The 27466-nt window shown below is 49.7% G+C and overlaps 1 protein-coding gene across 1 annotated transcript; it reads left to right on the top strand.

Annotated features, from left to right (window-relative positions):
- Window positions 1–515: 515 nt before the first annotated feature.
- Window positions 516–26131, top strand: ZP2 (zona pellucida glycoprotein 2). Its single transcript, XM_045589320.1, has 15 exons — window positions 516–742; window positions 12364–12443; window positions 13164–13247; window positions 13612–13706; window positions 15195–15350; window positions 16314–16478; window positions 17180–17276; window positions 17371–17552; window positions 18249–18375; window positions 22332–22677; window positions 22939–23205; window positions 24431–24566; window positions 24643–24739; window positions 25141–25224; window positions 25957–26131. The coding sequence occupies exons 1-15, from the start codon at window positions 516–518 to the stop codon at window positions 26100–26102; spliced, it is 2289 nt and encodes a 762-aa protein (XP_045445276.1). The 3' UTR covers window positions 26103–26131.
- Window positions 26132–27466: the final 1335 nt, after the last annotated feature.

Raw genomic sequence — 27466 nt, 5'->3', positions numbered from 1 at the left:
TTTTTTCTATATTATTACAATAACTAGTACTCTTGGATAATAGTCCACTGAATTGATGTGAGAAAGTTCTATTTTCAAAATCTGTAACTGTTTAGTCTTCATCTCTCTTTGTCTAAGTCTTTATTCCAAAATGAATTATTTGCCGACTCTGAGCAAGTACAAAGCTTTCATGTTCAGTTTCCTCAAAATAGTAACTGGTCCTGAGGGTCCAGTTTGTTCCCTTTTCTGGTTTCTATGAGAATACCCATAGAAGCTGTAGAAGCGGCCTGGAGGGAAACAGTATTTAACTACAAAATAATTTTTTTAATCCCAGAGAGAGTGAAACATCCAATCATAATTGTGGGTACTTTGAGAGAAAGGAATAGTTTAAGCCAAGAAAATTACTATGTTGTTTCTCAATTCAATTTTGCATGAGCCACTTTAATTTTGGTACAATTGCATTCATTAACGCACGCTAAAATTGAACATTATCATAACCAGAGAGAGTTTCTCAAAGATAGATTATTTGTAGTAGAATGCTAAGTGCCAACAAAACGAGGAATCTGATACCACATGACAATGATGATGGTAATGATGATAATGATGAGAAGGAGAATAAGGATGAGGATGGAAACAAAGAAGAGGACAGAGCAATTACAGAGGAGATAAAGAAGGATTGGAGATTCAGGACAAGGAGGAGAAGGAAGTTTCTTGATTCCAAAAGTACTTACTACAACTTAGACTTCAACTTTCCTGTAAAATGGTAAGAACATCAAGCTTTTTTTTTTTTTTTAAGGTAAAGATCCTGACATCCTTTTGGCATTTTCTTGGGAAAAACCTCTTCCTTGAAAGAAAAATGGATGGATGGGGAGAGGAAGAAGAGGAAATAGAAACAAATCTTGAACTTGCAAATCCTCCCTTCAAGATGAGGGAGGGTGAGAAAAAGGGTTGGATTTGGAGCTAGAAGATCTGGAGTCCATATGATCTGGGGAAAGTTAGTCCAGCTATCTGAGTTCATTTCCTTGTAGATAATACTGGGGGATGTTGCTCATAATCATATCACCTAAGCTTACAGTAGTAAAGATGAAATGAGATAAAAATCATTCCAAACTATAAAGTATGGTTTAACAAATTGGCAAAAGAGTGTGGCCATGGCTTATTTTGCAGATAGAGAGAGCAACAACTCAATATTTTTTCTATTTTTTTTATTCCCCAAAGTCCAAAGGAAGTAAATTGGTGGAAGATAATGAAAGAAGAGATTAATGAAAATAACTAACATGTGTTAGCATATATTGTAGACACTAACTTCTTGTGCGGAATCTGGATAATTGTGGGCAATGGCTTTGTATGTTCTGACAGTATTGGTCTTGTGGAAATAAATATTTAAATCTGTTTCAACAGTCTGCTGCTACTGCACTCTCAGAAGGTCAGAGAATACTTCCCACACACACTAGTGGGAAGACTTGAGGATAAGACATAGTTGGCAATGACCATCTCCAGAATTGTTTGGTTATCTAGCAAGTCAAGTTCTTCATCAAACTTCCTGTTGGAACCAACTCTTGCACCCTCCCCCACACACACAACCTTCTCTTACCCCCGCTCCACCCGCTGCCCTACAATCCAGTAATACTAGCATAGCTTTGCAGAACTATCCTGCCGGCGACTCTGTGTCTCTCTGGCTGCCACTCATGTTCGGAGCAGTAGGCTTTATTTCCTCCTCTGCTTTCCTACAATCTAGAAACCCCGCTTGTTACTTGGCACCTCAAGCATTTAACTATTTCACTTTGAGAGGCCCTTCTGCCCATTTTGCCAATGGCCCAGAGGAAAACAGGGTTAACAATACCCCAGCCGCAACACATGGAGAGACTCTCCCACCAATGGTTCTCTTCCTCCCCACAGAGCAATGGCATTTTCAACTCTTTTTTGTTGTATTTATAAACTTTGACCTCTCCCGCTTTAACAGCAGCTACCAGTTAGCTGGTTGGTCTAACCCCCACTGTGGAGCCAGTCCTGGCCAAGAAGATGAATTCACTGGGGTGGAGAATTCACCAAGGACTTCAGCCTACCATAAAACAGAGTCCTGTGTATTCTGTTGCTCAGAGAGAGGAAAAGAGGGGAAAAGATTAGTGGCGGTTGATACTCGCAGTCCCTCATAAGAAAAACCAGTGCCAGCAAAATGGAAGCCAAGCTTCTCCCTTGTTGTTCTGGAAAACCATTCAATTCTAATTGGGAAAGAAATTCAACAGCTTGTGTAGCCGAGAAACACATTTTTTTTTTTTATTACCGAGATTGTCCCCTGCACTTTAAGAGAGCTGGCCTTCAAAAGCAGACTGCATTTGTTCTCCAAAGCTATTCATGTCTAATGAGAGAGGAAATTTACTTGTATGGCAGAAGCACATTTTTATGTACTGAGGGGAAAGAAAAGGCCTAAGCTCTTAACATTTGCTCTTAACAAAATTACTTTATCTAATGAATATCTTATGAATTTTAATGAAATAAAAACAATATAGAAAGTAAAGGGAATTACAAAAGTACTGTTGTCACACAGAAAACCTACAGGAATCAAGACGAGGGTAGAACAAGGCAGCACTAACAGCATGTAGATGTTGGACTTTGGTTTGTGAGAAACATGTCTGCTGAGGTAAAAACATTTTCAAGGGCATTATTCAGAAAATGCCTCTCAGACATACTGTCTTCTCCTTCGCACAGTAATAAAACTCTTACAGCCTATTTGATGTGGGGATTTCCAAATTAAAAGAGATTTCACAACACACTTCTCTGTTGAACCCTTATAACACTTTTTTTCCAAAAGAAGGTCACTGGCCTTGTTTTTCTTAGAAGTATTAAATACAAATAAGATGCAATCAAAGGAACCAGTGTCTGCCCTTTTAGGTTTTCTTCTCCAAATGCAAACGTTTATAAATATATTTAGGTGAGCAAGCTGACTACTGAAAGTGTAATGTCCCTGAAGTATTGATCAGCTTAATTTATTCACGTACGTTTCAAGCTAGTCAAAGCCTTGTTTTTTATTCCAGAAAAACAGACAGAGCTGTGATTGTGCTATCTGCTTGTATGAAGAATCTCTTGGCATCTCCTAACCGCACATTTCATACATGCCAAGTACCAGATGGCTTTCACAATTAACAGAGAAAGGCTTTATAAAGGTTTTCAAAAACAAACTCTTTACAGTGTGAGCACTGGCTGGTCTGAGCAGGGGCTATGAATTTAAAATGCACACTTGAGTCAACTGCTTTGTCAACTGAACAAACTTCCTTTTTCTTAAGCCTTTTCCCTTCCTAATGAAGTACTGCTTCTGTGAATTGAGCACTTCAATCAATTTATAGTAATCAGCCTGGCCTGCATGGCTCAGTGGCTGAGCACATACGAGCACATGAAATAGGAGGTCACAGTTCATTCCTGGGTCAGGGCATATGCCAGGGTTGTGGGCTCTGATCCCTAGTCTGGGACATGCAGAAGGCAGCTATTTGATGATTCTCTCTCATTATTGATGTTTCTATCTCTTTCTCTTTCTTTCTTCTGAAATCAATAACAATATATTAATATATATATATATATATACTAGAGATCTGATGCATAAAAAGCAAGTGTAGTCGGTGTGGTTCAGTGGATAGAGCATCAGCCTGACAACTCAAGGGTCTTTGGTTTGATTCCAGGCAAGGGCATCTGCCTTGGTTGCGGGACACATCCCCAATGGGGGGTGCGCAGGAGGCAGCTGATTGATGTTTCTCTCTCATAGATGTTTCTAACTCTCCCTCTTCCTTCCTCTCTGTAAAAAATCAATAAAATGTATTAAAAACAAACAAACAAACAAAACACCAGGCCTTCTTTCCCCTGGCTGCCAGCAGTGGCTTTCCTCTGGAACCCAGGATCCAGGCTTCCCTCTGGCCACTGGCAGGCACCCAGGACCGGGCTTCCCTCAAAGCCCTGGCTGCATCTGGAAAGTCATCCAGAAGGATGTCCGGTCTAATTAGCATGTTACCCTTTTATTATTATCTATATTATATAAGGCCAGGGGCTGTCATAACCTAAACCAGCTGGACGACCTGTCACAGGAAGTGCATGGAGCACCTCTTGGTCCCTCCCCCACAGCCCACAGGCATCTCTCACAGCACGGCTGGCAGCTGGCAGGTGGGCAGGGCAGCAGGGGCTAGGTGGGGCGAGGCAGGTGCAGCAAGGTCATTAGCCTCCAGCCTGGGCGGGCCAGAAGCCTAAGGACCTCACTGGTGTTGAGGTGGCTGTTGATCAGGCTCAGAGAGAGGCCCAGAGAGAGGGGCAGGGCCTGATCCGCAGCTGCCATAGAAGCTGTGGATCAGACCCAGAGAGAGGGGCCTGGAGATAGGCCTGGAGACGCTGACTGGCATAGAAACCAACCAATCAGAACCAAATCTGGGTAAACTATGAAGGCAGAACCTAAGGTGGAGGCTGAGGAGGGGTTTTAAGGGCAACAGCTGTTTGGTGTAAGGTGTAAGAAAGTGGTTCAATTTTGTAATGACCAGTTTGGCAGTATAGTGCATATGGCTGGCTATCAGTCCAGATATAGGGATTATGTATTTTTGTCTGCCAGGAGCATCTCCTCCTGCTGAAAAAGGCCCTACCCCCCATTTAAGCAATCCTATCCTATAAAATCGATTTATACTAATAAAAGGGTAATATGCTAACTAGACCAGGTAGACTGGCCATCTTCCAGACATCTGACTTCCTTCCAGACAAAGCCATGGTGGTAGGGGCCGAGGCAGATCAGGCCAGCAGGGGAAGGCAATTTGGGGTGATCAGGCTGGCAGGGAAGGGCAGTTGGGGTGATCAGGTCAGCAGGGGAGGGTAGTTGGGGTGATCAGGCAGGCAGGCAGAGGTGCTTAGGTGCAATCAGGCAGGCAGGCAGGTGAGCAGTTAGGAGCCAGTGGTCCCAGATTGAAAAAGGGATATCAGACTGCTGGTTTAGACCCAATCCCACAGGGCATTCAGATATTCCCCAAGGGATCCCCGATTGGAGAGGGTGCAGGCTGGGATGAGTGACACACACACACACACACACACACACACACACACACACACACCGTGCATGAATTTCATGCACCGGGTCTCTAGTACATATATAAAAGCCTAAGCAACCAGCTGACTGGCTGACTGGCTGGTAGATATGACATGCATTGACCACCAGGGGGAAGATGCTCAACACAGGAGTGGAAACCACAAGCACAGACACATGGAACAGACTAATGAGTCTCAGAGGGAAGCGGGAGGGAGAATGAAGGAAGAGATTAACCAAAGATCTTATATGTGCATCACTGGTGGGGTCCCGTGGCCTGGCTTATGGGGATTGGGCCAAAACCAGCTCTCTGACATCCCTTAAGGCACATGTGTCAAACACAAGGCCCTCAGGCCAAATCGGTCCCGCAAGGCCTTGCAATGTGGCCCGCACCTCGCTGTCATCACTGCACTCCACTGCGTTTCCATCACAATGACAGTTTATGACTGTTCAGTAAACCATTCGGCCCGCGATTTAGGCTGGATTTTAGATTTTGGCCCCTTCTCTGATTGAGTTCGACACCCCTACCTTAAGGGGTCCTGGATCGCAAGAAGGCACAGGCCACGCTGAAGGACTCCACCTGTGCATGAAGCCATGCACCGGGTCTCTGGTATAGATACATACACTAATCATGGAACCTGAATTGTCTAAGTTCCATAAGAACTGCTGGAGCAAAGATCACCTGGAAATCTGTATTAGCTACTTTTTTCAACATGGCAGTGCTGATTACAGGACCCTTTCCAGATGGTCCAATGCGGACAAAGGCATCCAACTCTCTCCAGGACAGTAGGACAAGCACATGTGAGCGCCAAGCACTGTGTTGAAATAAAGCCAGAGCACAGCAATAGTGAAGAGCATGGGTTCTCGCCTAGGCAGTGTGGCTCAGTGGTTGAGTGTCATCCCATGCACCAAGAGGTCACCAGTTCAATTCCCAGTCAGGGCACATGCCCAGGTTATGGGCTCGAACCCCCCTGGGGTAGGGGAGGCATGCAGGAGGCAGCCAATTAATGTTCTTTTCTCATCAATGTTTCTATGTCTCTCTCCCTTCTTCTATCTTTAATATATATTGTATATTAAAAGAACACAGGTTCTTGAGGCACAGACTGACAGACACTCAACCAGAAGTTGGGTTCCACCATTTACTTGGGCTAATTATTTCTCTCTGAGCCTCAGTTTTCTTGTCAGTAAAATGAGGAAAATACTTCTAAAATAACTTTCCAGTTATTACTCAGATGGTATTATAAGTAATTACTGAGTTAATATTTGTAAACTACTTATGTGGTGTATGGTGTGCAGTCAGTTCTCAGCAGGTGTACCATAGTATCAGCGGGTCAGTGGCCGAGGGGGAAGCAGAGAGGAGGGGGTGGCTGTACGGTGCGGAAAGGGAGAGGGCATTCACAGGTGCATAAGGTATATTTCCCTAAAGTTCTCTTCACTCTGCATTTTTCTTCTCAATAACAACTGGGACCTGCTTTCTGTTTGTCTGTTGTTTGTTTTATCCCTTATCACGAAACAGTAAAAAGAATATGTTTTGTATTCACAGAGCTGTATTTCAGGCTGGGAACTGGTATTCGTTTTCTTGGGCCACCCTAGCAAAACACCACAGCGGGGGATTGGGGAGGGGGGACCACAGGCACCTGCTTCTCTCAGCTCAGGCGGCTGCCAGGCCCGGTCGGGGTCAGGAGAGCGGCTTCCTCCCAGGCCGCGGGGGAGACTCTCCAGGCCGCTCTCCTGCGTGTGAAAGGCCATCTGCTCTGTGCGTGTCCGTGTCCAAACTCCCTCCTCCTACAGGACACCATCCTCCTCTTACAGGACATCACACGAGGGCCCCTACAGATCTCATTTCAATGTATTCACCCACGCAAAGACCGATCTGCACATATGGTCACATTCGAGGGCCTGAGGATTAAGACTTCAGCATGAGTCGGTGTATGGTGGGGACACATTCAGCCCACACAGCTTTCTATTTAGTGGCTATCAACTGTGGGGGGGGTGGGGGGTTGAATGGGGAGAGGAGTGTGTCATTTGAAAGACCTTCATTTTCTTTTCTTATTCCCACCGCGAAAGTGTGTGCCTCAGAGTCTGCACAGACCTGTGCACAGTGGGCCTCCCCTCCTTCCCAGACTCATCCAATCACATGGTTTGGGAGCACCCGCTCCTTCACAGCGCTTCGTGTGATCAGCACCGGCCCAGGGGGAAAGGGGTGGCCACAGAGACGCCTCGAGGGAGGCTGAACAGAGCCCCGCTTTTACCTGAGTGAGAGGCACCTCCATCACGTCTACCTGCCAAAGCAAGGCCAGGCAGTCCTGATCCAAGGCAGGGCAGCTGAGGAGGGGGCTGGAACAGGCTGACTGAGCACGTGGAGAGGTTAGGAGTATGTGCGTGTGTGAGTGTGTGTGTGTGTGTGTGTGTGCGTGTGTGAGTGTATGTGTGTGAGAGTGTATGTGTGTGTGTGAGTGTGTGTGTGTGTGTGTGTGTGAGTGTATATGTGTGTGTGAGTGTGTGTATGTGTGTGCGTGTGTGAGTGTGTGAGTGTGTGTGTATGTGTATGTGTGTGAGTGTGTGTATGTGTGAGTGTATGTGTGTATGTGTGTGTGTGAGTGTGTATGTGTGTGTGAGTGTGTGTATGTGTGAGTGAGTGTGTGTATGTGTGTATGTGTGTGTATGTGTGTGAGTGAGTGTGTGTGTATGTATGTGTATGTGTGTGTGAGTGTGTGTGTGAGTGTGTGGAGGGGGAGGGCATTGGGATCTTCACAATCAATCCCCCACATCCTTCAGAACTTTAACATTTAACATATTTTATATTTTATCAACTACAAGGCATCTGCTGCATTGCCAAGGAACCTTTTCTCCATTTCCGTCTTGACCATTGCCCTAGCTGCTAGCTGTGGAGTAATGTGTTGACATTTTATGTAAATGAGTCCTCAGTGAGAACTTCTGAGCCCTGGCCTCTGTTTATCTAAGCGGCTCTGTCTTTGTATCCCAGGGTCAAAGAAGTCCTTCATTCCTCTACCCCAGGGGTCCTCAAACTTTTTAAAGTGGGGGCCAGATCACGGTCCCTCAGAGAGCTGGAGGGCCGGAGTATATGAACTACTAATTCCTACTGTAACACCTCGGCTGCGCTCACTGCCCAAAAAACCTGGCGGGCCTGATCAGACTCCTCTGCGAGCCGCATGTGGCCCACGGGCCATAGTTTGAAGACGCCTGCTACCCTAATTCTTTCTGAGTCCTTCACCGTCAGGGGGTTTATCAGTTTGGATTGTCTGAAGAACCACAGGGGGAAATGACAAGAACATAGTATAGGTACATTGTTAAAGACTAACATCATATTCAAGAACTTCATATTTGACATGTGAAAGCTATTTTAAGCTGGTTTATCATAGTGATTGAAGTTTCTGTATTTATCATATACCGCTGCTTCTTGGACTTTTAAAGCTAAGATAACTGCAAGAGCAGCACCGAGTGTGTAAGTACCCCTCCTGTGCACACACTTGTGCTCACCCATGGGAATAACACGGGAAGGGCCTGGGAGTGGGCATCAGGCCTGATTGCTCACGGAGCTCTGCCTCCAGCGTGCCCTGTGACTTGGGGCAGTTCCTAATCCTCTGGGCTTCACTTCATCTCACAATAGGGAGCTGGACTCCGGGAGCCTCAGGGCAGAAAGCCATGCACTGGATGTTAGTCTTTATACCGGAAGTTGGAACACTTCTCTAGCTCACATATCGTCAAATTGGATAGACTGCTATTGCTGTTATCACTTTAAAATCATTTCCATTATCACTAAGACAATTTAATCAATACAGGCGTAAATAAAGTAAAAAGAGCAGGAATCTTCCTGCTCCCTATTCCTGTTTCTAGGGATGGTGTACATATGAGGAGACAGAGGAACCTAGGCAGATAGGGGTGGGGCCACGGGAAGGCAAAGTAACCCCAGAACCCAGCTAGGCATTTGTCACTCTGGAGCCCTCCCATGGTCCCTCCCCAGCCCCAGCTGTGCACCAGTGGGCTCCCTCGGCCTGGCCTGTGCCCTCTCACAGTCCAGGACCCTTGGGGCCGAGCTGGCTTTGGCCTGATCTGTCAAGCCAGGCTGAGGGACCCCACTGTGCACGAATTCATGCACCACGCCTCTGGTATGTTAATAACTTGTGAAAAATAAAACAATAAGTGTGGAGTTTAAGAATGATAGCTGTTTATAAGAACTGCATTTCAGAAACAAGAAGGGGCCTGCCCCAGCGAGGCCATAACCCACCATGTTTCATGTGTAACCACCTAAAGCTCCCTCCGGAAATGCCTGGTGGTGAGTGGGTGACTGTGGCCTCCGGAGGCCTGGGAAGGCCAGGACAGCCCCAGAGAGGAGAGGGGGCACTTTTAGTCACATTAGCAAACCTCAAAGGGCTCCTTGAAAATAATGTGAAGAGCACCCGCTATTACCTAGTTGAGCAGTGAGGATGGAATCATTCTGGTAAGAATTCAGTTTCCCAGGTGGTGATCAGAGACAGTGCCTCATTGGGAACAGTTGCATCTTCCTCATCCCCAAGCCAGCTGCCAGCCGCCCGTGACTTGGGCATGTCCGAGGGACTGCCTCTGTCAGGTCAGGACCGTCCAGTCACACCTGACAAAGGGAATAACCTCACACACACACCCTTCAGCAGCTCCCCTGGTGGTCCTCGCTCTCCACGCCTCCTGCCCAGGCCTTCGTGCTCCCCCTTGCCTCCCAAGGCCCCTTTGCTCTTGGGCTCTGGCCTGAGTGACCTTCCCAAGGCAAGCCCCAGCTCCGGAGAGCACAGTCTGGCAGCGAGCCTGCGGTTGGGGCCAGGAGGAAGGGCCAGCATTGACCTGCCACCTCTCCAACCACCTTCTTAACAGGCCTCGAGTCTTGCTCCACTTTCCTACCTCTGTTCTTATCAGAGCCTTAATTGTAGTGGTAACAAATCACCTTCACATTTGCAGAAAAGATACCACCTTTGGGAAAATGTGCTTAGTAGGAGTGACTGTTAATACTGTGCCACTGCTGGAATCCATATCTGTTTATTATCTCTATCCCTACACCTGCTTAGCATGGATTGTCCTCCCTCTTCCAATTCCTCTGCGACATAACCAGTTAATTCCCACAAAGAGGTTAACCACTGGCAACCACTTACAGTGGTGCCTCACACAACGAACTTAATTCCTTCCAGGAGCAAGTTTGTTATGCGAAGTTTGTTATGTGAAACGCGTTGACGAGGTCACACTGTTTTACCCCACATTCACTCCTTCTAATTATTTCCTGTTTCATTTCAACAGAAATCACCTTCCTGCTTTTTTTAGAAGCCATGATATAAAAAAAATATTGAGTTTAACTTAAAAGGACTACTGCCGTGATACGTGCGTGATTGAATTCGTAATAAAGAACGATTGCCGCGATACGTGCTTAAGTTAAGCGCAGTGACTAACGACTGCCTGCAGTGCCTGCGCGGAAGGATGCAATACATCGGCAGCGATCGTGGAAGCTCGGGCGAAGCAGTCGTGGAAGCTCGGGCAAAGCGGTCATGGAAGCTCGGGCGACTTCGTTGTGTGAAACGAAGTTCGTTGTATGAATCATGAAACGAAGTTCGTTGTGTGCCGCGTTCGCTGTGCGAGGCGTTCTTTATGCGAGACACCACTGTATTTTCTTGCCTCCCTCTCTCCAGGTGTTCCCCGTCTTCCTGACCATAAGCCTCACTTGCGTATTTGCTGAGCATGGGTTACCCCAGCCCTGCCCCTGGAGAGCCTGCTCCAACAGCTCCTGAGTGGGACCCCGGTGGCTTATGTCAACGGGAGCCCCATAGGGTCTTTTGATCCAGGAAGTTGGGAAACACTACCCAGCCTGCCATGTGCTTCAATTCACACCACAAAGGTAACTCATGAGCCAGTAATTGCAAACGCCACCCCGACGCCCACAGAATCTGAGCCTCTATCACTGTTACCAGCCCGGGCTGCAGCATCAAGGTGTCTTCAGCACAATGAGAGAGCTGAGAAGAGATGGTGATTTGTTCTCAGAAAAGCTGAGTTCTCAACCTGGCCCTGACACTCAATAGTCAAAGGCTAGGCAAGCTGCTGTGCCTCAGTTTCCTCATCTGTACTCCCCCAATTGCCACCCATTATGACCTTCCTATTTAGACCACTCTTCCCTTCGACCCAGAATTTCTACTTCTAGGGCTTTTTTTCTGAGGAACCAGGGAGAGGTACAAGAATGTCTATCATACAATCCTATATAATAAAGGGCTAATATGCAAATTGTCCCCTCAATTGGGGGTTCAACCGGGAGTTTGACCATGGGATGGGGGCAGCTGGCCAACCGGCCATGACCCCACTCCCCAGCCAGCGCAGCCCAATTGATCTGATTGGGACGGGCTGGCTGGAACCCACCTGTGCACAAATCCATGCACTGGGTCTCTAGTTATTTATAATGATGAACAGCTGGGCACCATCTTAATGTCCATCATCAGGGGACAGTTAATCACTGATGTATCTAGACATGGAATGTGATGCAGCCTTAAAGTAGAAATGGAGATCAAGTTTAGTATGGAAATGCCCATGATATGTAAGGTGGTAAAAGCAGGTTACGACACAAAGTTTAAACTTTGATCGCAGTTTTTGGTTGTTTTTCTAAGTGTGTATGGTGTTTGTAGAGAAAATCTATAAAGTTACATACCTAAATATTAGCAGTGGTGGGATTATGGGTAACTTTTTCTTTTTCTCTATATCTCCCTGTAATTGCCAGTGTGTTTTTGCAGTAAGTTTATAATTATAGACAGGGAACAATGCTCCATCCGCGTGTAGAGCTGGTTCATGCAGCGGCCAGGTGTGTCCCCCCACTCCTAACGCGCCCCCCCGGCCAGGAGCGGGTGTGACGGAGAGGGCTCTGCTTGAAGGCAATTCGAAGAGGAGCCCACTCCCTCTTTCACTCTTTTGTAAATGTTTTGTCCCAAACAGGTTAGTTTCCCCGTGTTATGAGAAAAACACTAATTCCCCACCTGGAGCTCATTCCCGGGAGCTCTGGCTTCCCGGCTGGCCTAGAAGCCTGGCCCTCCAGCCCTCGCAGCTGGGGCTGCAGGGATTCAGGTGCTTCCAATGGGGAGGGGGCAGGTCCCAGCCAGCTTCCTGCCCTAAAAGCACTTGTTTTGTAACTGCCTCCTGCCTGGCTGGTTTGGCGGTGCTGGGGCCATGGCGTGCTGGCAGAGAGGAGGTGGTGGGAGTCCCTCAGGCTGGCTCAGGTCGGGCTGGAGGTGAGTAGTGCCTGGGGCAGAGGGAGGGGACGCGTGGCCTTGTGTGGTAAAGTCCATCCCTTAACTCTCTCCCCCCTATGGCGCCTGCAGGTCACTGGCCCTCTTGTTATCCCTGGTGACTCTGGTGCGCTCAGCAGAGGTTGCGCAGCTGGGGACTCGCGCCTTCTCAGGTACACCGCTCTGAGCCGGTGCAGCCCGGGCCAATGGCTGTGAAACACAAACGCAGGGACAGTCCCACACCCCTTTCTACCCTGAGCCAGTCACTAGAATTTTCTGAGGCCTATCGATGGCTTCTTATAGAAACTGCTTGCAGACACTGCCCACTGTGGCATCTGAAGAGCACAGACCACAGCCTGAGACCCTCCCTGAGAGCAGCATCCTCCAACACCGGCTCATGTTAAGGAAAACAGCAACCCAGAGCCCAATCAGAGCGGTTCCACCTAAAACGGGGTGTTTTAGAAACTTTCCCCGGAGCTGGAGGACGCAGAGTAGCAGACTGTAGGCAGAACTTAACCTTAGACCGTGACCTTGAGTTTACACAGGCCTTTTTTAAAACTTCAAATTGAATCCATTAGACAAAACCTTTGTTCCCCAGTTTCTCTCAGACGTGCAGTCCCTCCTTTCCACCTTGTCAGCGTCACTGTCAGGGCCCAAGCCTGATTTCCCCACAGGTGCGGGCCCCGACCCCGGAGTGTGTGCCCTCACCCAGGGTATCCCTGGGGTACCTAGTGCCTGGTACCGCGTACTGGAGCGTGTCCTTCCCTCTGAGCTGTGCTCTCCTGCGGGCGGGTGGACAAGCTCTGCCTCTCCCAGCTGGCACCTCCCTTGATGCTTCTGTGGGAGTCATGCGCCTGGAGTTCAGAGGCCCCAACACTCTCTTTGCTCTTCAGGTTCTGTCACCTGCCATGAAGACAGAATGATAGTGGAGTTTTCAAGTGACCTTGGCCCTGAGAACTGGCATGCCTCTGTGCTGGGTTGGTAATGCCTGTTCTTAGCTTCGTCTCACTCAGCAGAGCATCTGGGCTCCAGGCCAGCCCCATTTTTCACAAACTGGAGCAACACATCTAGTTCCCATGATGTTGTGGGGCACTTGCTTTGCATGGTGTTGCCAAGTGTGGGAGGCTTTCTTTCTCTTACCTCATAACCTCGGGGAAACTTTGGCTGTGGATCACAGCATCCCTCAGAGCGTAGGCCACACCACATAGTGGGGACAAAAGCAGTGAAGTAACTGAAGTGTCTGAGGAATGGATCGGCAGTCTTGGCTCTGTGGCTTCGATTGCTTCTGTCACTGAATGTCCTTCTTGGCCACCCCTCTCTAACTTTCTCTGGCTTCCGTAGATCCCTTCGGTCTTGAAATGCTGAATTGCACTTACATCCTCAACCCAGAAAAGCGCACCCTACGGGCCCCCTATGAGACCTGCACCAGCAGGGTGGTAAGTAACTGCTTTGAGGAGTGGTTTGGGAAGTATAATCTAGTCATTACTAATACTTACCTGCTCGCTAAGTGTATAGGCTGCGGACTAGCACAATGTTTCTCAACCAGGGGGGACTTTGTTTTTCTTTTTCTTTTGTTTGTTTTTTGCTTTTGCTTATATGTAGGGCATTTGATAATGCTCAGAGACATTCTTGGTGGTCAAAACTGGAGAGAAGGAAACTGGTACTGGATCTAGTAGATACCAGCCAGGGTGCTGCTAAACAGCCGTCATTGAATAGGGTGACCTCACCCCCATCACATAGAATTCTCAGGCTGAGGTTGAGACACCCCAGAGTTGCGGTCTTGGGCTTGAGTCCTGATTCTGCCACTATCTGGCTATGACCCTGGGCAAGTTAGCTAACCTTCCTAAGCCTCTGCTTGCCTGTTGGGAAATGGGATTATGGTACTCTCTCCACACAGTATCTAAAAAGTGATGATCTAAAGCAGATTAGGAGTTGGAGCAGCACCTGGCCACAGCAAATACTCAGACACGCGCTATTCTGATCAGTTACCTCATGGGAAGTGGGAGGCATTGTGGTGCTGGCAAAGGGACCCTCTATGCAACCAAAACAAGTGCTGGAGAGTGAGCTGAGCCATAGGTTCCCTGTGCTGTCAGGCACCCGCGCTGCCCAGTGAAGGGAACGGGGCAGGACACACAGCCCCTCTGAGCAGCTCTCAAGCTTGAGCATGAAGAGAACCACGTGGGGAATGGGAAGTACAGGCTTCCCTCCTTTAGTTGGTGATGTAGACCCGGGTGCATCCAAAAACCTGCAGGATACTGATCTGACCCCACAGTGAAGAGCAAGCAATTAAAGTGGTCACTTCCCAACCTTAGGAAGCTTACAGCTGCATTCCTGTAGACAGGAGTCTGCAAACCACAACTGTGGGTGCCATGTCCAGCCCATAGCATGAGTGTGTGTGTGTGTGTGTGTGTGTGTGTGTGTTCAAGCTAAGAATGGCTTTTATGTTTTTAAAGAGTTTTTAATTTAAAAAGACATATCAGAAGTTATATATGCCTACACAGTATAAAATATATACTAACATTTAACAGAAAAAGGTTGTCTCCCAGTTCCTTAAGGCAGGGAAATGCTCAAAGATGGCTCTCCCAGCACCATGGCTGCTACACTGATGCTCAGTAAGTATTTGAATGACTTGGTAGAGGCCCCAAACCAGCCAGAACTCTGACTTACGGTAGACTGGCATAGGCTAAGTATAAGCAGAAAATGAAAACTGAACTCCAGTCCATGAAGTTCAGGAACTGTTCCCTGCCTATGTATGCGTGCTTCTGGGCTCTCTCACGGGCTGGCTGTGGTCTCCTGGTGTAGGGGTGAGGGGCCTTCCAGAAGCAGCAGTCCTGGTGACCACTCCAGGTCAGACGGCATTTTGGAATCTTTTTTCCCACGGAGGCCCCAACACTTCCTGTTCTTATGAGACCGCTTGCACACAGCTTGGCCAGCACCAGATGACCATCCGGCTCACAGACAACAGGGCTGCTGCTGGAGGACACGAGGCTTTCATGTATCAGGTCAGCTGTCCGGCCATGCGGGCCGGAGGGGCCCAGGAGCACCCAGGATCCACCCTGTGCTCAAAGGAGGGCATGTCTGTGAGTAGAGAGGCAGGCTTCCCCGCAGCCCAGGGAGGGGAGGGTGTGTCTGGACAGAGTCAGGCTTGGGAATAAGGTCAGAATTGCGATCCTGTATCCACTACTTACTGGCTCTGTGGCTTTGAGTTAATATTTTAAACAAACCAACTCTTTGTTTCCAAGCCCCGAAGTGGGAGAAAATAACACTTCCTTATGGGGTGTCTCTAAAAATACACTGAGAGGGTGTACACAGGCTTGGCACACCACACCTGGCAATAGGAAGCTACCATCACATTTATACTTTCTTGAAAAGCTGCCTACCTACCATGTGCCAGGCCCTGGGCCAGAGGATAGGATCCAGTAGATGAGCCAAACAGCCCAATCACACGCTCATGGACTTCATAGTCTAGCATAGCTAATTTTGACTAACATAGCTAATTTCGACAACAGAAAGATCAGAGAAATACCAGTACTTTATTACAACAATAATGGAACGGCATGGCTGGAGATAACCCTGGGTCCCTACGAGCTAGTACAACTGTGCCTGGAGAACGTGGTCTAACTTGCAGCTGAAAGGGAGTTCAGATCCTCCAATTGCCGTCCGGTACCAGGAGCTCTGGAGGCGAGATGGTGTCTCGGTGCAGCTGGGTCTGTCTGGTCCTGCTTGTCCTCGGGCCCCACGCCCAGGCCTCGGGGGAGCCACACAGAGCTGGTTGGGCCTTCTGCCTACTGCGGGCAGCAGGATTCGGGAACTCTCCTCCAAAGCACAGCCTAACATCCCACGTTTGTTGCCTTCCAGTTTACCTTTCATGGTGTTCCTGGCTTGGCTGATGAAAATATGGTATGAAAATAACTTTAATATACAGACATAAGTAGCCTTTTTTCTATATTAAAGATAACATAACTTCAATCCTGATTAAAATGTTAGATGATAAGCTTGGAGGGTAGGGGAGGTCCGCCCTCTGAGGGAAATGTTGGCTTTAGGATCTCCAGGAGCAGATGGGATGGAGCATTGAGGTTGGTCACGGCGCAGAAGCCCACACTCTGACCCTTCTGGAGGCCCTAGCGCAGGGATACAACATCCTAATTGGCGACTACAAGATGACCATGCAAGTGCCGTTCAATGCTACCGGAGTGACCCACTACACGGTGGGTGTGAGTCTCTCTGTGCCCCACCCAGGCACAGGCCACTCTTTTCAAACCCAAGCCTGACCTCAGCCACGTCCTCAAAGTAACTAAGAACACACCTCACTCATGGGCTTCTCGGTGCTTTCTGTGGGCCGCGCGCTGCGCCACGTGTTGAAGACACGGTGGTGAACAGATGGCCCTTACTTTACCAGTTCTCCCTCTTCCCCATGGCCTGCATCGGCTCTCCCACGAGCTAGGTTCTGTTGCTGTTATTGTTCTCCCATCCTGTGCCTTGCAGTAGGGACCGGTGCTCTTCAGCCGACAGAAGAGACTCGGTGTTAAATGAACTAATGTGTCAAAGTGCTCAAACACCGGCATTTTAGTAGGAACAGATCTGCACTAGAAGGTTATTCAGTCTTGCAAGCATTCTCTCTGGATGATGACACCACAAAATAGTCATAAAATAGAGCAGCTTTTGCTGGGACCCAGAAAGGATCAGCTACAGGGCACCTCGATAGACAACCCTCACTTGCCAGATATGAAAAGCACGAAATTTTAAAACGAGTCCCTGGCATAACAATCATCGGACAAAATGCCTGAATTCTACTTAGGCCAAAACAGTGCCCCGTGCTTGAGTATGTGCTTGCCTTGACCACTCTTCTAGTGTTGTTTAGAAATTGAATTGAAGTGAGGTCTCTGATGATGTTGTTCCCTCCCCCCAGCAAGGTCACAGTCATCTCTACATGGTGCCTCTGAAGCTCATCCATAGAATTTTTGGACAAAAGATCATTTTAGCAGCACAGGTGACTTGCTTATCAGGTAAGATCCAGGCACAGGCAGCTCCAGGCTGGAAGATATTGTTCTGGGGCTTCCTCAGAGCTGACCACAGACACCTTCCGGTCATGCCCTCCAGGCCATGTGACCTGCAATGCCACGCACATGACTCTCGCCATCCCAGAGTTCCCTGGGAAGTTAAGATCCGTGAGCGTTGGAAACAGAGACATCGCAGTGAGCCAGCTGCATGGGCACGGCATCGGGACGGAGGCAGCAGGAGGCCTGAGGCTGCACTTCAGCAAAGCTCTTCTCCAAACCAAAGTACGTTGCCTTGCCAACCACTGAGTGTGGGAACCTGACTGAAACATGGTCTCACCAGTAACCTGACCTGCCTGTACGTTACAACAGCCAGTGTGGCAGCCCATAGTCTGGGAGCCTCATCTGATTACTTTGCATAAGTGAACTCCCCAGTAACTGAAATTTACTTGCAAACATTGAGCCTTTTGAACCTCCACAATGGCAGTGTTCCTCAATGTTTCTCAGCACATTGAATAGTACAAACTCTGCCGAGTTTCTAATGATGAGTGACTCAGGCCCTCTTAACCCAGGGCAGCCTGAGCCAAACGGAGGGTCCCACACTGCCACCCTGAGCCAATCCCTCCCGGCCCACAGCCAGGGACACAGGGGTCTCTGTGCTCTGCGGTGCCCTCTCCTCCGGCTGCTGGCAGGGCCCTGGGTTCTCTGTAGCATTTGACCTGCTAACTCATCATCTGTGTCCAGTACAAAGAGCACGCAGTGCTGGGCACTTGGGGGCATGGATTAAAGCAAAAAAACACCCTGTGGAGAGACGAATCCTGACACAGTGACAGGGTCTCTCCTTCTGGCTTAAAGGGAAACCAAATAGGTCTGGGGTGTGCGCTGCAGGACTCCTACACCCCCCGCCCCCACACACACACACACACACTGCACTGGGCCCACTGGGTGGTCTCTGATGCTGACACTCTTCTTGCGTTTCAGTCCTCAGAACAGTGCCTGCCCTACCAGTTCTTCTTACCGTCACTCAAGCTGACTTTTTCCTTCCTCCGGGAGACAGCGTCCATGGTGTTTCACGCTGAGTGTCTCTGTGAGCCTCCAGTCCTTACAGGTAAAGACCTTTGAGCAGTGGTCTGCACATTCTGTTCTCCTCAGCCTCCCTGTGCCCGCGGGAGAGCAGGCATGGTTTACACTGCACTGCTCACGCCCAGGAAACAAAAGCTGCCAGGCCAGAGGCCCAGACCAGCTGCTGGGGTAGGGCTGCAAGAGGGTGGCCCAGGAGGGTGCTTCGCCTCAGAAGCCTGAGCCTGTGGCCCAACCTGGAACTAAAGAGATTAGCGAAGGTGAAAAGACTTTTCCTGAACTCCTGCTGTTACACCTCCCCCCCACACATACCTTGTCAGGCCAAGCCAGAGAGGGACGATGGGCGCCTCCCCAGCTGTCCTGGGTGTGTGTCTGACAGAGGGACATAGGACACCAGGCACTGCACTTCAAGTCACAAATAATTTGAGTCACGCCAGCCCCTCCTCGAGGTTTTCTGTAGATTCTCCCCCACATGGTGCTTCCTTCCTTGTCTCCTGCTCCCTCTTCTTTGCATAAACTCTGTTCAGACAAAGCAGCTCCACCATCGCCTGGGACCTCAGGGTCTCCCCTTGTAACTCAAGCCACTTACCAAGGTACTTTTATTTTGAATCTCAGAGGACGTTTATTGAAGCTGGGGCCAGAAAAGCAAGTGAGGCCTAAGGCAGCAGGAGAGGGACTGGGCTGTTCCGGCTCACTAGAAAGTCAGAGAAAAGGGGGCCTTGGAGACGAGTTGGGGGTTGGGGGATAGGGTAGAGGGGAGGGAGGTTGCCCAGATGAAGTACAGTTGCCCTGGTTGCAAGTCTCCTGGAATCCTAGAGCTTAGGAGATGTGGGAAGAGGAGGGGGAGGGGAGGAGGAGAGGGAAGGCACGGGCCTTGTGCTCCTGGGAGGGAGAGGGCAGGCACTGGTCTTCCTTCTGAGGAGTTTTAAAGGCGGGGCATTTAGAGGAGGCTCTCAGTAGCATATTCATGTACCAAAAAGTTTTTTTTTCTCTTTTTTAAATTTAATAAAATTTTATTGTTCAGATTATTACAATTGTTTCTTCTTCCTCTCTACCCCACATAGCTCCCCTCCACCTGGTTCCCACCCCACCCTCTGCCCTTATCTCCCCCCTACTGTCCTCATCCATAGGTGTACGATTTTTGTCCAGTCTCTTCCCGCACCTCCCATGCCCCTTCCCCCCTGAAAATTATCAATCCACTCCCATTTGATGCCCCTGATTCTCTTATATTCACCAGTTTATTCTGTTCTTCATATTTTTAACTCATGACTTTTAGATTCATTTGTTGATATGTATTTGTTGTTCATAATTCTTATCTTTACTTTTTTCTTCTCCCTCTTCTTAAAGAATACCTTTCAGCATTTCATATAATACTGGCTTGGTAGTGATGAACACCTTCAGCTTTTTCTGATCTGTGAAGCTTTTTATCTGACCTTCTATTCTGAATGATAACTTTGCTGGGTAGAGTAATCTTGGTTGTAGATTCTTGCTATTCATCACTTTGAATATTTCTTGCCACTCCAATCTGGCCTGCATAGTTTCTGTTGAGAAATCAGTTGACAATCATATGGGTGCTCCCTTGTAGATAACTGTTTTTCCCTTGCTGCTTTTAATATTCTGTCTTTTGCCCTTGGCATTTTAAGTATGATGTGTCTTGGTGTGATCCTCTTTGGATTCCTTTTGTTTTTGTTTCTGTGCACTCCCTGGATTTATAAGTCTATTTCTTTCATCAGGTGGGGGAAATTTTCAGTCATTATTTCTTCAAATAGGTTTTCAGTATCTTGCTCTCTCTCTTCTTCTGGCACCCCCATAATTCTGATGACACTTGAAGTTGTCCCAGAGGCTTCTTATGCTATCTTCAACTTTTTGAATTTTTTTTCTTTTTGCTTATCTGGTTGATTGTTCTTTGCTTCTTTGTATTTCAAATCTTTGACTGGATTCTTGCATTCCTCTAGTCTGCTGTTGGATTTCTGTATATTTATTTCAGTCAGTGTATGTTTAATTTCTAGTTGGTCCTTTTTCATATACTCGAGTGTCTCATTGAATTTATCGGCCTTTTCTAGGAAATTCTTGAAAACCCTTATAACCATAGTTTCGACCTCTGTCTAATCATTTGTTCTACATTTCTTTTGTTTGTGATCTGTTTCCTTGACTTCTCACTTCTGCTGTTTCCCTGAGTTGGTAGGGTAGCTTTGTGTGCTGGGTGTCCTATATGGTTCAATGGGTCAGCCTCCCAGTTACCTGAGGTGGGCACTCTTGGTGCTCCCCTTTGTGGACTATGTGCACAGCCTTATTGTGGTTAAGTCTTGTTTGTTGTTAGTGTCACTGGGAGGAATTGACCTCCAGGCCAATTGGCTGAGAGGAACTGCTGTGTCTATAATGGAAGAATTGCTGTGCTGGAGACATGATTATGGGGCAGGACTTGTTCCAGTGGGGCTTTGGTGCTCACTGAGTCTGCCTCTTGAATGTGTCCCTTATGAGAGTAGTTGAAATTTGGTTTCATCTCACATCGACCACTAGATACACTAGCTTCTGGATCTCCAGTGGGAAGTAGGTCAGCTACTGTCTGAGGCCACTCCACAGGAGCTACAGCGAGAACTACAGTTTTCTCCTCTTTGCTTAGGGTTTGGAGGTTTTGGAGCTGACTGACTGAAACTGCAGTCTGTTTGGCAACAGCACAGGACATTTATATGCAAAAGCCGCAGCACGGAGCTTGGGTGTGTTTGTAGACTGTGCAGGGTAGGGTCTCAGGACATCACTAGGCTAGAGTGTGTCAATCAGCAATAGCTGCCAATCCATCTTCTCTGCCTTTTCAGGTCCCCACGTGTCCCGTGCTCCAGCCCAGTAAACAATGATTGCTGGGCGCACCTCTGCAAAATAGTCACCCTCACTTTCCAACCTGATGGCAGATAGTCCAGCTTCTCCCTGTAGGAGTTTGGGTCCCCCACATCTCCCCAGAAACTGGATTTCAGAGTAATCAGGAGCTTGTCTTCCTTTGGGTTGAAAAAGCAGTGCTCTCAGTCACTCGCCACCAGCCAGATTCGTGTGCCTCCGTACCTCAGCTTTTCAGTGCTTGTGCTCCTTTCTCTTTCCTTCTAGTTGTAGAACTTCCACTCAGCCAGCTTTCCCGTGGTTCTGGGTGATAGTTGTCTTTAGTTGTAGTTTTGAAATTGTTATACAAGGCAGCAATTTAGGTGTTTACCTTTGCCACCATCTTGGTTTCTCCTCAATTTTTTTTTTTCCTCTTAACTTCATCTGTCCTTGGGTGTGGTTGGCGAATGGCACTACAGTGGTGCCTCGCATAAAGAACGCCTCGCACAGCGAACGCTGCACACAATGAACTTCATTTCATGATTCATACAATGAACTTCGTTTCACACAACGAAGTCGCCCGAGCTTCCACGACCGCTTTGCCCGAGCTTCCACGATTGCTTCGCCCGAGCTTCCACGATCGCTGCCGATGTATTGCATCCTTCCGCGCAGGCACTGCAGGCAGTCGTTAGTCACTGCGCTTAACTTAAGCACGTATTGCGGCAATCGTTCTTCATTACGAATTAAATCACGCACGTATCACGGCAGTCGTCCTTTTAAGTTAAACTCAATATTTTTTTTATATCATGATGTATCTAAATAAAAATAATAACAAAAAATTTATCTTTTTTTATGTCATCTTAGCATATTTTATGCTACAGAACGAATTATTTTTTTTAACATGTATTGTTATGGGAAAACGCGTTTCACATAACGAACTTTTCGCATAACAAACTTGCTCCTGGAACGAATTAAGTTCGTTGTGTGAGGCACCACTGTAATTGGATTTCTGCTGTCTGTCTCCTTAACTATCTTACCCCAAAGACTTAAACACATGGGGGTGCCGCCTGGTGAAACCAGGGGAGTCCTCCCTCAGACTGCAGGCGGAAGGACGGCCCTGCTGGCAGACGCCCGCTCCCCCTTCCCCAGCATCTCATGCCACTCTGACAGCAGGCGAGCTGTGCACCCAGGACGGGTTCATGGATGTCCAAGTCCACAGTCACCAGCTGAGCCCCGCTCTCAACCTGGCCACCCTCAGAGTGGGGAACTCCTCCTGCTGGCCCAGCCTGGCCGCAGCGCCCCGGGGGCTGGCGCGGTTTCGCATTCCTCTGAACGGATGTGGGACCACCCATCGGGTCAGTGTGGACAGCGGGCTGAGGCTGGCCTGGGAGCACGGTGAGCACCCCCTGACCCTCTCTCACTCTCAGTTCGAGGGCGGCAAGGTCATCTACGAGAATGAGATACGCGCGCTCCGGGCCGGGTTTCCTCCACACACCATTTCCAGAGCTGGGGAGCTCAGGTGGGACAGAGGGCTCAGGTGGGACGGGGGGCTCGGGTGGGGCGGGGGGTGGGGAGTATCTCAGGTGGGCCTGGCTGCGTCTGGTGCTCAGGCTCCAGCCTAATGCCCAGCAGCTGTTAACTGACTCCCGCCCACTGCACCCTCAGGGTGACCGTGAGGTGCCACTACCGCGCGGGGGCTGTGCTCACCAACGCCAGCGTCCAGGGCCCGCCCGCTGCGGGGCGCTTGGTGCGGCCTGGCCCGCTGGCCTTCCTCCTGCAGGCCTTCCCAGGTGAGCCCCGCACCGCCGCCCCAGCTCCCGCCCCAGCCGGCCTGGGCTGAGAGCTGCTCCCTTCCAGACGGGTCCTACCTGCGCCCGTTCGTGGACGGGGACTACCCGGTGCCGCGGCGCCTCCGCCAGCCCATCTTCCTGGAGGTGAGCGTGGTCAACAGGACTGACCCCAACATCCAGCTGGTCCTGGGCGACTGCTGGGCCACGCCCGCCACCGACCCCGCTGCCCGGCCCCGCTGGACGGTGGTCAAGGACGGGTAGGTCCCTCCCCGCGAGCCATCCAGTGCGCCGGGGGGAGGGGGATGGGGGGGGCACCCAGCTCCTGGCTCCGGGGCCCCGTCGCCAAGCGCTGACCTTTGTCCCTGGGCTCGGTGACCACACTGCCCGCCCCGAGTCTAGAGGGGGGCTCACAGAGGCCTGGCCCCGGGCTCGCTCCCCCGGGAGAAGGCCGCCCTCCGGTTCCATCCTGAGCCCAGCCTCGTCCTGTGCGTGCGCCGTGAACCTTCATCCCCACCGGGTGGGTCCCTGGGCAGTGGCCCTGCTCGCCAGGAGCCCCAGTGCTGCTCAGCGCAGGGTGCGGGGACACCTGTCTGCCTCTGGGCCTCACACCTGCTCTGGAGTGAGGCCGCCCAGCACGGGCTCTGCCTGTGGGTCTGCCCCCGCAGGCCCGCACCTCCTTTTCTGGGAGCTGTTGTTTCTGCCCCTAGGCTCCTGGCCTCTAGGTACCGCCCTGCTGGCCACACAGAGCTGTGCTCCTCCAACCCAGAAGCCTGTCCAATGTCTCTTCTCTGGGAAGTCAGCTGACCCGGCTCCCTGACCCTTCAGACTCTTCTCTCCTTAGCACTTACACCCAACACACCGTGTGTTGTTGTTTTCAGACTTTGAGAATGTTTTTATTGATTTTTACAGAGAGGAAGGGGACAGAGAAACATTGATGTGAGGGAAAAACATCAACAGGTTGCCTCTGGTACACAATCTGACTGGGGATTGAACCCACAACCCGGGCATGTGCCCTGACTGGGAATCCAGCCCACACACAGCCTTTTGGTGTAGGGGACAGTGTCCCAGCGAGCTCAGCCTCCGGCCAGCACACACCCACTTTTTATAGCTCTCACTCTGCTAGCACCTAAGGACTTCTCCAACGTTTTGAGTCACTGACAAATACTAACTGCCTCGGACATGATCACAGTAGTCAGAATCCAGCCAGTGTCATCTGAAGACACACATATGAATCTTGTAGCGCTTGCTGCGTTTAGCTGGCAAACATATAAATATTTAAATTGTATTAATACAATTGAAATAGCAGGAGAAAACCAGCACATGCTGCTTGGAATTCATGGGTATGGTTGGAGAGGCCAAGTCAGAAGGAGGTGCAGTGGAACATACAGCAATGGTTCTGACGGTGCCCCGGGAGGCGGAACCTGGGCAAACATGGAGTTGCCCGGGTGAAGGCTGACGTCCTCCCTGGCACATGCCTCCTAGCTGTGAACACACCCTGGACACGCACAGAACCACCTTCCATCCCATCGGCTCCTCTGTGGCTTACCCTGCCCACTACCGGAGGTTCGAGGTGAAGACCTTTGCCTTCGTGTCAGATGCCGGAGTGCTGGCCAGCCTGGTGAGTATTAACAGCGTGGGCGGGGCTGTGGGGCCCTGGCTCACCTCGCCGCCGCCTCCTTCTGCCGCTGTCTCAGGTCCACTTCCACTGCAGCGCCTCCCTCTGCAACCTGCGCTCCCCCCACTCCATGCCGTGCTCCGGGGCCTGCCCTGCGTCACCGAGGAGCAGGCGAGGTAACATTGCAACCCTCGTTACTGTGAAGTTACTCAGAACAAGCTTCATTTCAACACATAAGGACGAGGCCTCATTCTTCACCCACTCAGAGTCCAGGCAGCCTTGGCCCAGCAGGCCTTCCTGTTTGAGTCTGACATGGGCAGGCTCTTGTCCCTGTGGACAAGTCTGAGCGTTTACAGGCGTGACCAAAAGGTTTTTCTTCTCCAGACTCGGTAGATTCAGACGTAAAGTTCTTGAGGGGCCCACCCTGTCCTTAGGGAGGTGCATGCCCTGTCCTGCCGAGGCCGGCTCCCTGCCCAGCAGAGCAGGGAGCTGCGGTCTGCACTGGGAGGCCCACGGACACCCCGCTCGGCACTCGTGCGCACTAGTTCAGAGCTCAAGCCCTGTAACCTGTCTGCAGCCTCGGGGGCCACTGAGGAAGAGGAAACAACAATAAGTCTGCCGGGACCCATCCTCCTGTTGTCAGAGGGCTCCACGGACAGAGGTATGGCCCTGGAGCCCAGGGCCCTCCCTGGCTGCAAGGGCGAGGCTGTATGTGACATTCCAGTAAGCAAATAGAACGCATGCTCGCCTCTGAACAAGAGAGAGGACAGTCTCCTCCCAGGGATGGCTTCTGCTCCCCCAACCTCCTTTAGCACAGCGGGGTCATATAGTCTCCCTACAGCTCTGAGCTGCTTTGTAAACTGTATCTTATCTGTGCAGAGACCCACCTCACTGTTAATAGCTAAGTGGATTCCCATTTAGGTTACCTCCAGCTTGGTCACTCGTGCCACATCAGAAGCCTCTTAGTTCTTTGCCTGCTATACAAGAACTCCAGGATGCTTCTAGAAATAGGACTAATGGGTCAGAAGGCTTGTGCCTGGATCCCGCCAACCCCCAACTTATTAATATCTTATATCCTTGCCCCAGATGTCTTAATTTTAGGCCTAGAATTTGAAATTAAGCTGTTTTCATCCCTAACTAATATCCTGGGAGAACTGTCGGTCCAGGATATTGTGTTGGGCAACAGGCCGGGACAGTAAGGTCCTTTTCAGCCATCTGACCTTCGGGAGCAACCTGAGTGTGGAGAGGAGGCGTTGGCTCAGGGATTAAAGCTGTGCCCTGTTGCAAGCTTCCCGGAGGAATCCTCTGAGGGTTAATTTTTCCTCCCTCTCTGGGAGCCCTCACATGTTCAACTTCAACTTACTCTTAAGACTCACGTCTGCTTCTCTTCCAGACTCAGTAGACACTGCAGGGCACGGAGATGCTGGATACGTTGCTTTCAAAGCCATGGCCATTGTAGTTGTCTCCGCAGGCATGCTAGCAGCTTCAGGCCTCGTCTTTTACCTGCTCAAGAAAAGAACCAGGATGTCAAATCAGTGATTGGATTCTTAATAAAGTGGTGGCAGTGAGCCTTTTGCTTCTGTCTTCTCATTATATTAGACTAGAGGCCCAACGCACGAAATTCATGCAAGAGCAGGCCTTCCTTCCCCCGGCTGCTGGCACCCAGGACCCGGGCTTCTCTGGCAGCCCGGCTTCGTCCGGAAGGTCATCCAGAAGGATGTCCAGGCTAATTAGCATATTATACTTTTATTATTATATTATACAGTAGATGAAGTCCAAGGACTGTTCATCTTGAGAGTGGGTGCTGTACCTTCCCATAATCCTTGGAGCAGTTTTGGTCTGTGTGGACATGAATAAGGAAATTGACTCCATTGCTTCTCTTTTTTCTTTTTTTTCTTTTTTTAATATATTGATTTTGTACAGAGAGGAAGGGAGAGAAAGAATTAGAAACATTGATGAGAGAGAGTCATTGATCAGCTGCCTCTTGCACACCCCCTACTGGGGATATGCCCGCAACCAAGGTACATGCCCTTGACCGGAATCAAACCCGGGACCTTTCAATCCCCAAGCCGACGCTCTATCCATTGAGCCAAACCAGTTTTGGCTCCATTGCTTCTTGTCACTTAGTTTTTTCTGACTCCCATCCCCAACTTTGGCAGTGCCAGAGAATTCAACCAATAGTGGAGCTAGGAACAGCTCCCTCCGGGGGTGCATTTAGGTGACTTCAATGCCTTCTACTCCTTTAATATACAAGATGGGTGGTGGCAACGGAAGCCACCCCCAACTCTTGGCATCATTTCCCTTCTCTGTGAGGGAAGGAAACCAGGTTGTCTACTTAGGAAATATTTTCCAACTCACCCACAAGGGGTCTGTTGTGTGGAGTCACAGGATCACGGTGACATGGACCTCGAGGCTGCCCCACAGTGGGACTCAGTTCTGCTGTGTGTGCCACAAATGCTGAGGCAGAACAGTGAGAGGAAAGAGAGCTGGCTGGGAGCAACAGTGGGTGGACTCTTGTGGCCGTGGTTTCCAGGAACAAGTAATGAGCAATTGATTCAAGTCCCGTTCTCAATTTTTGAAGGTACATGGGGGAGGCAGTCTAGTCAGCAGAGATGATTAGTGAAGCTCAAATCCTAGAAGGCTGCTCCCTCAGTCAAACTAGAGTCTGCAATCTCCCTTAGGAGTAGCAATGGGCTGCAATTGTCGTCCAGGTGCCAGGATGTAGATGAAAGACATTTGGGATTCTCCTCTACTGGGCAGTGCCATGGAGGTTGCAGGGGTGGGAATGGACTTGTGTGCCTTGGGGAGCCCCTCAAATGCACCTTTCCCCCTGCCCATTCTGCTTCAGGAGGGTCTATGGGATGCAGAAGGAGGACTCTAGAACAAAAGCTGAGTTGGGGTTC

This window comes from Pipistrellus kuhlii, unplaced genomic scaffold (genome assembly GCF_014108245.1).
Source record: "Pipistrellus kuhlii isolate mPipKuh1 unplaced genomic scaffold, mPipKuh1.p scaffold_m20_p_31, whole genome shotgun sequence".
NCBI lineage: Eukaryota > Metazoa > Chordata > Mammalia > Chiroptera > Vespertilionidae > Pipistrellus > Pipistrellus kuhlii.
The sequence above is the reverse complement of the archived record's forward strand: the minus strand, read 5'-3'. Positions and strand labels throughout refer to the sequence as shown.

Excerpts from the sequence above, each read along its gene's own strand:
- ZP2 (XM_045589320.1), top strand. The coding sequence starts at position 516 with ATGCTAAGTGCCAACAAAACGAGGAATCTGATACCACATGACAATGAT. Across the intron at positions 22,678-22,938 it reads TCCAGAGCTGGGGAGCTCAG|GCCTTCCCAGGTGAGCCCCG; the intron begins GTGGGACAGAGG and ends TTCCTCCTGCAG. Across the intron at positions 24,567-24,642 it reads CCGGAGTGCTGGCCAGCCTG|GTCCACTTCCACTGCAGCGC; the intron begins GTGAGTATTAAC and ends CCGCTGTCTCAG.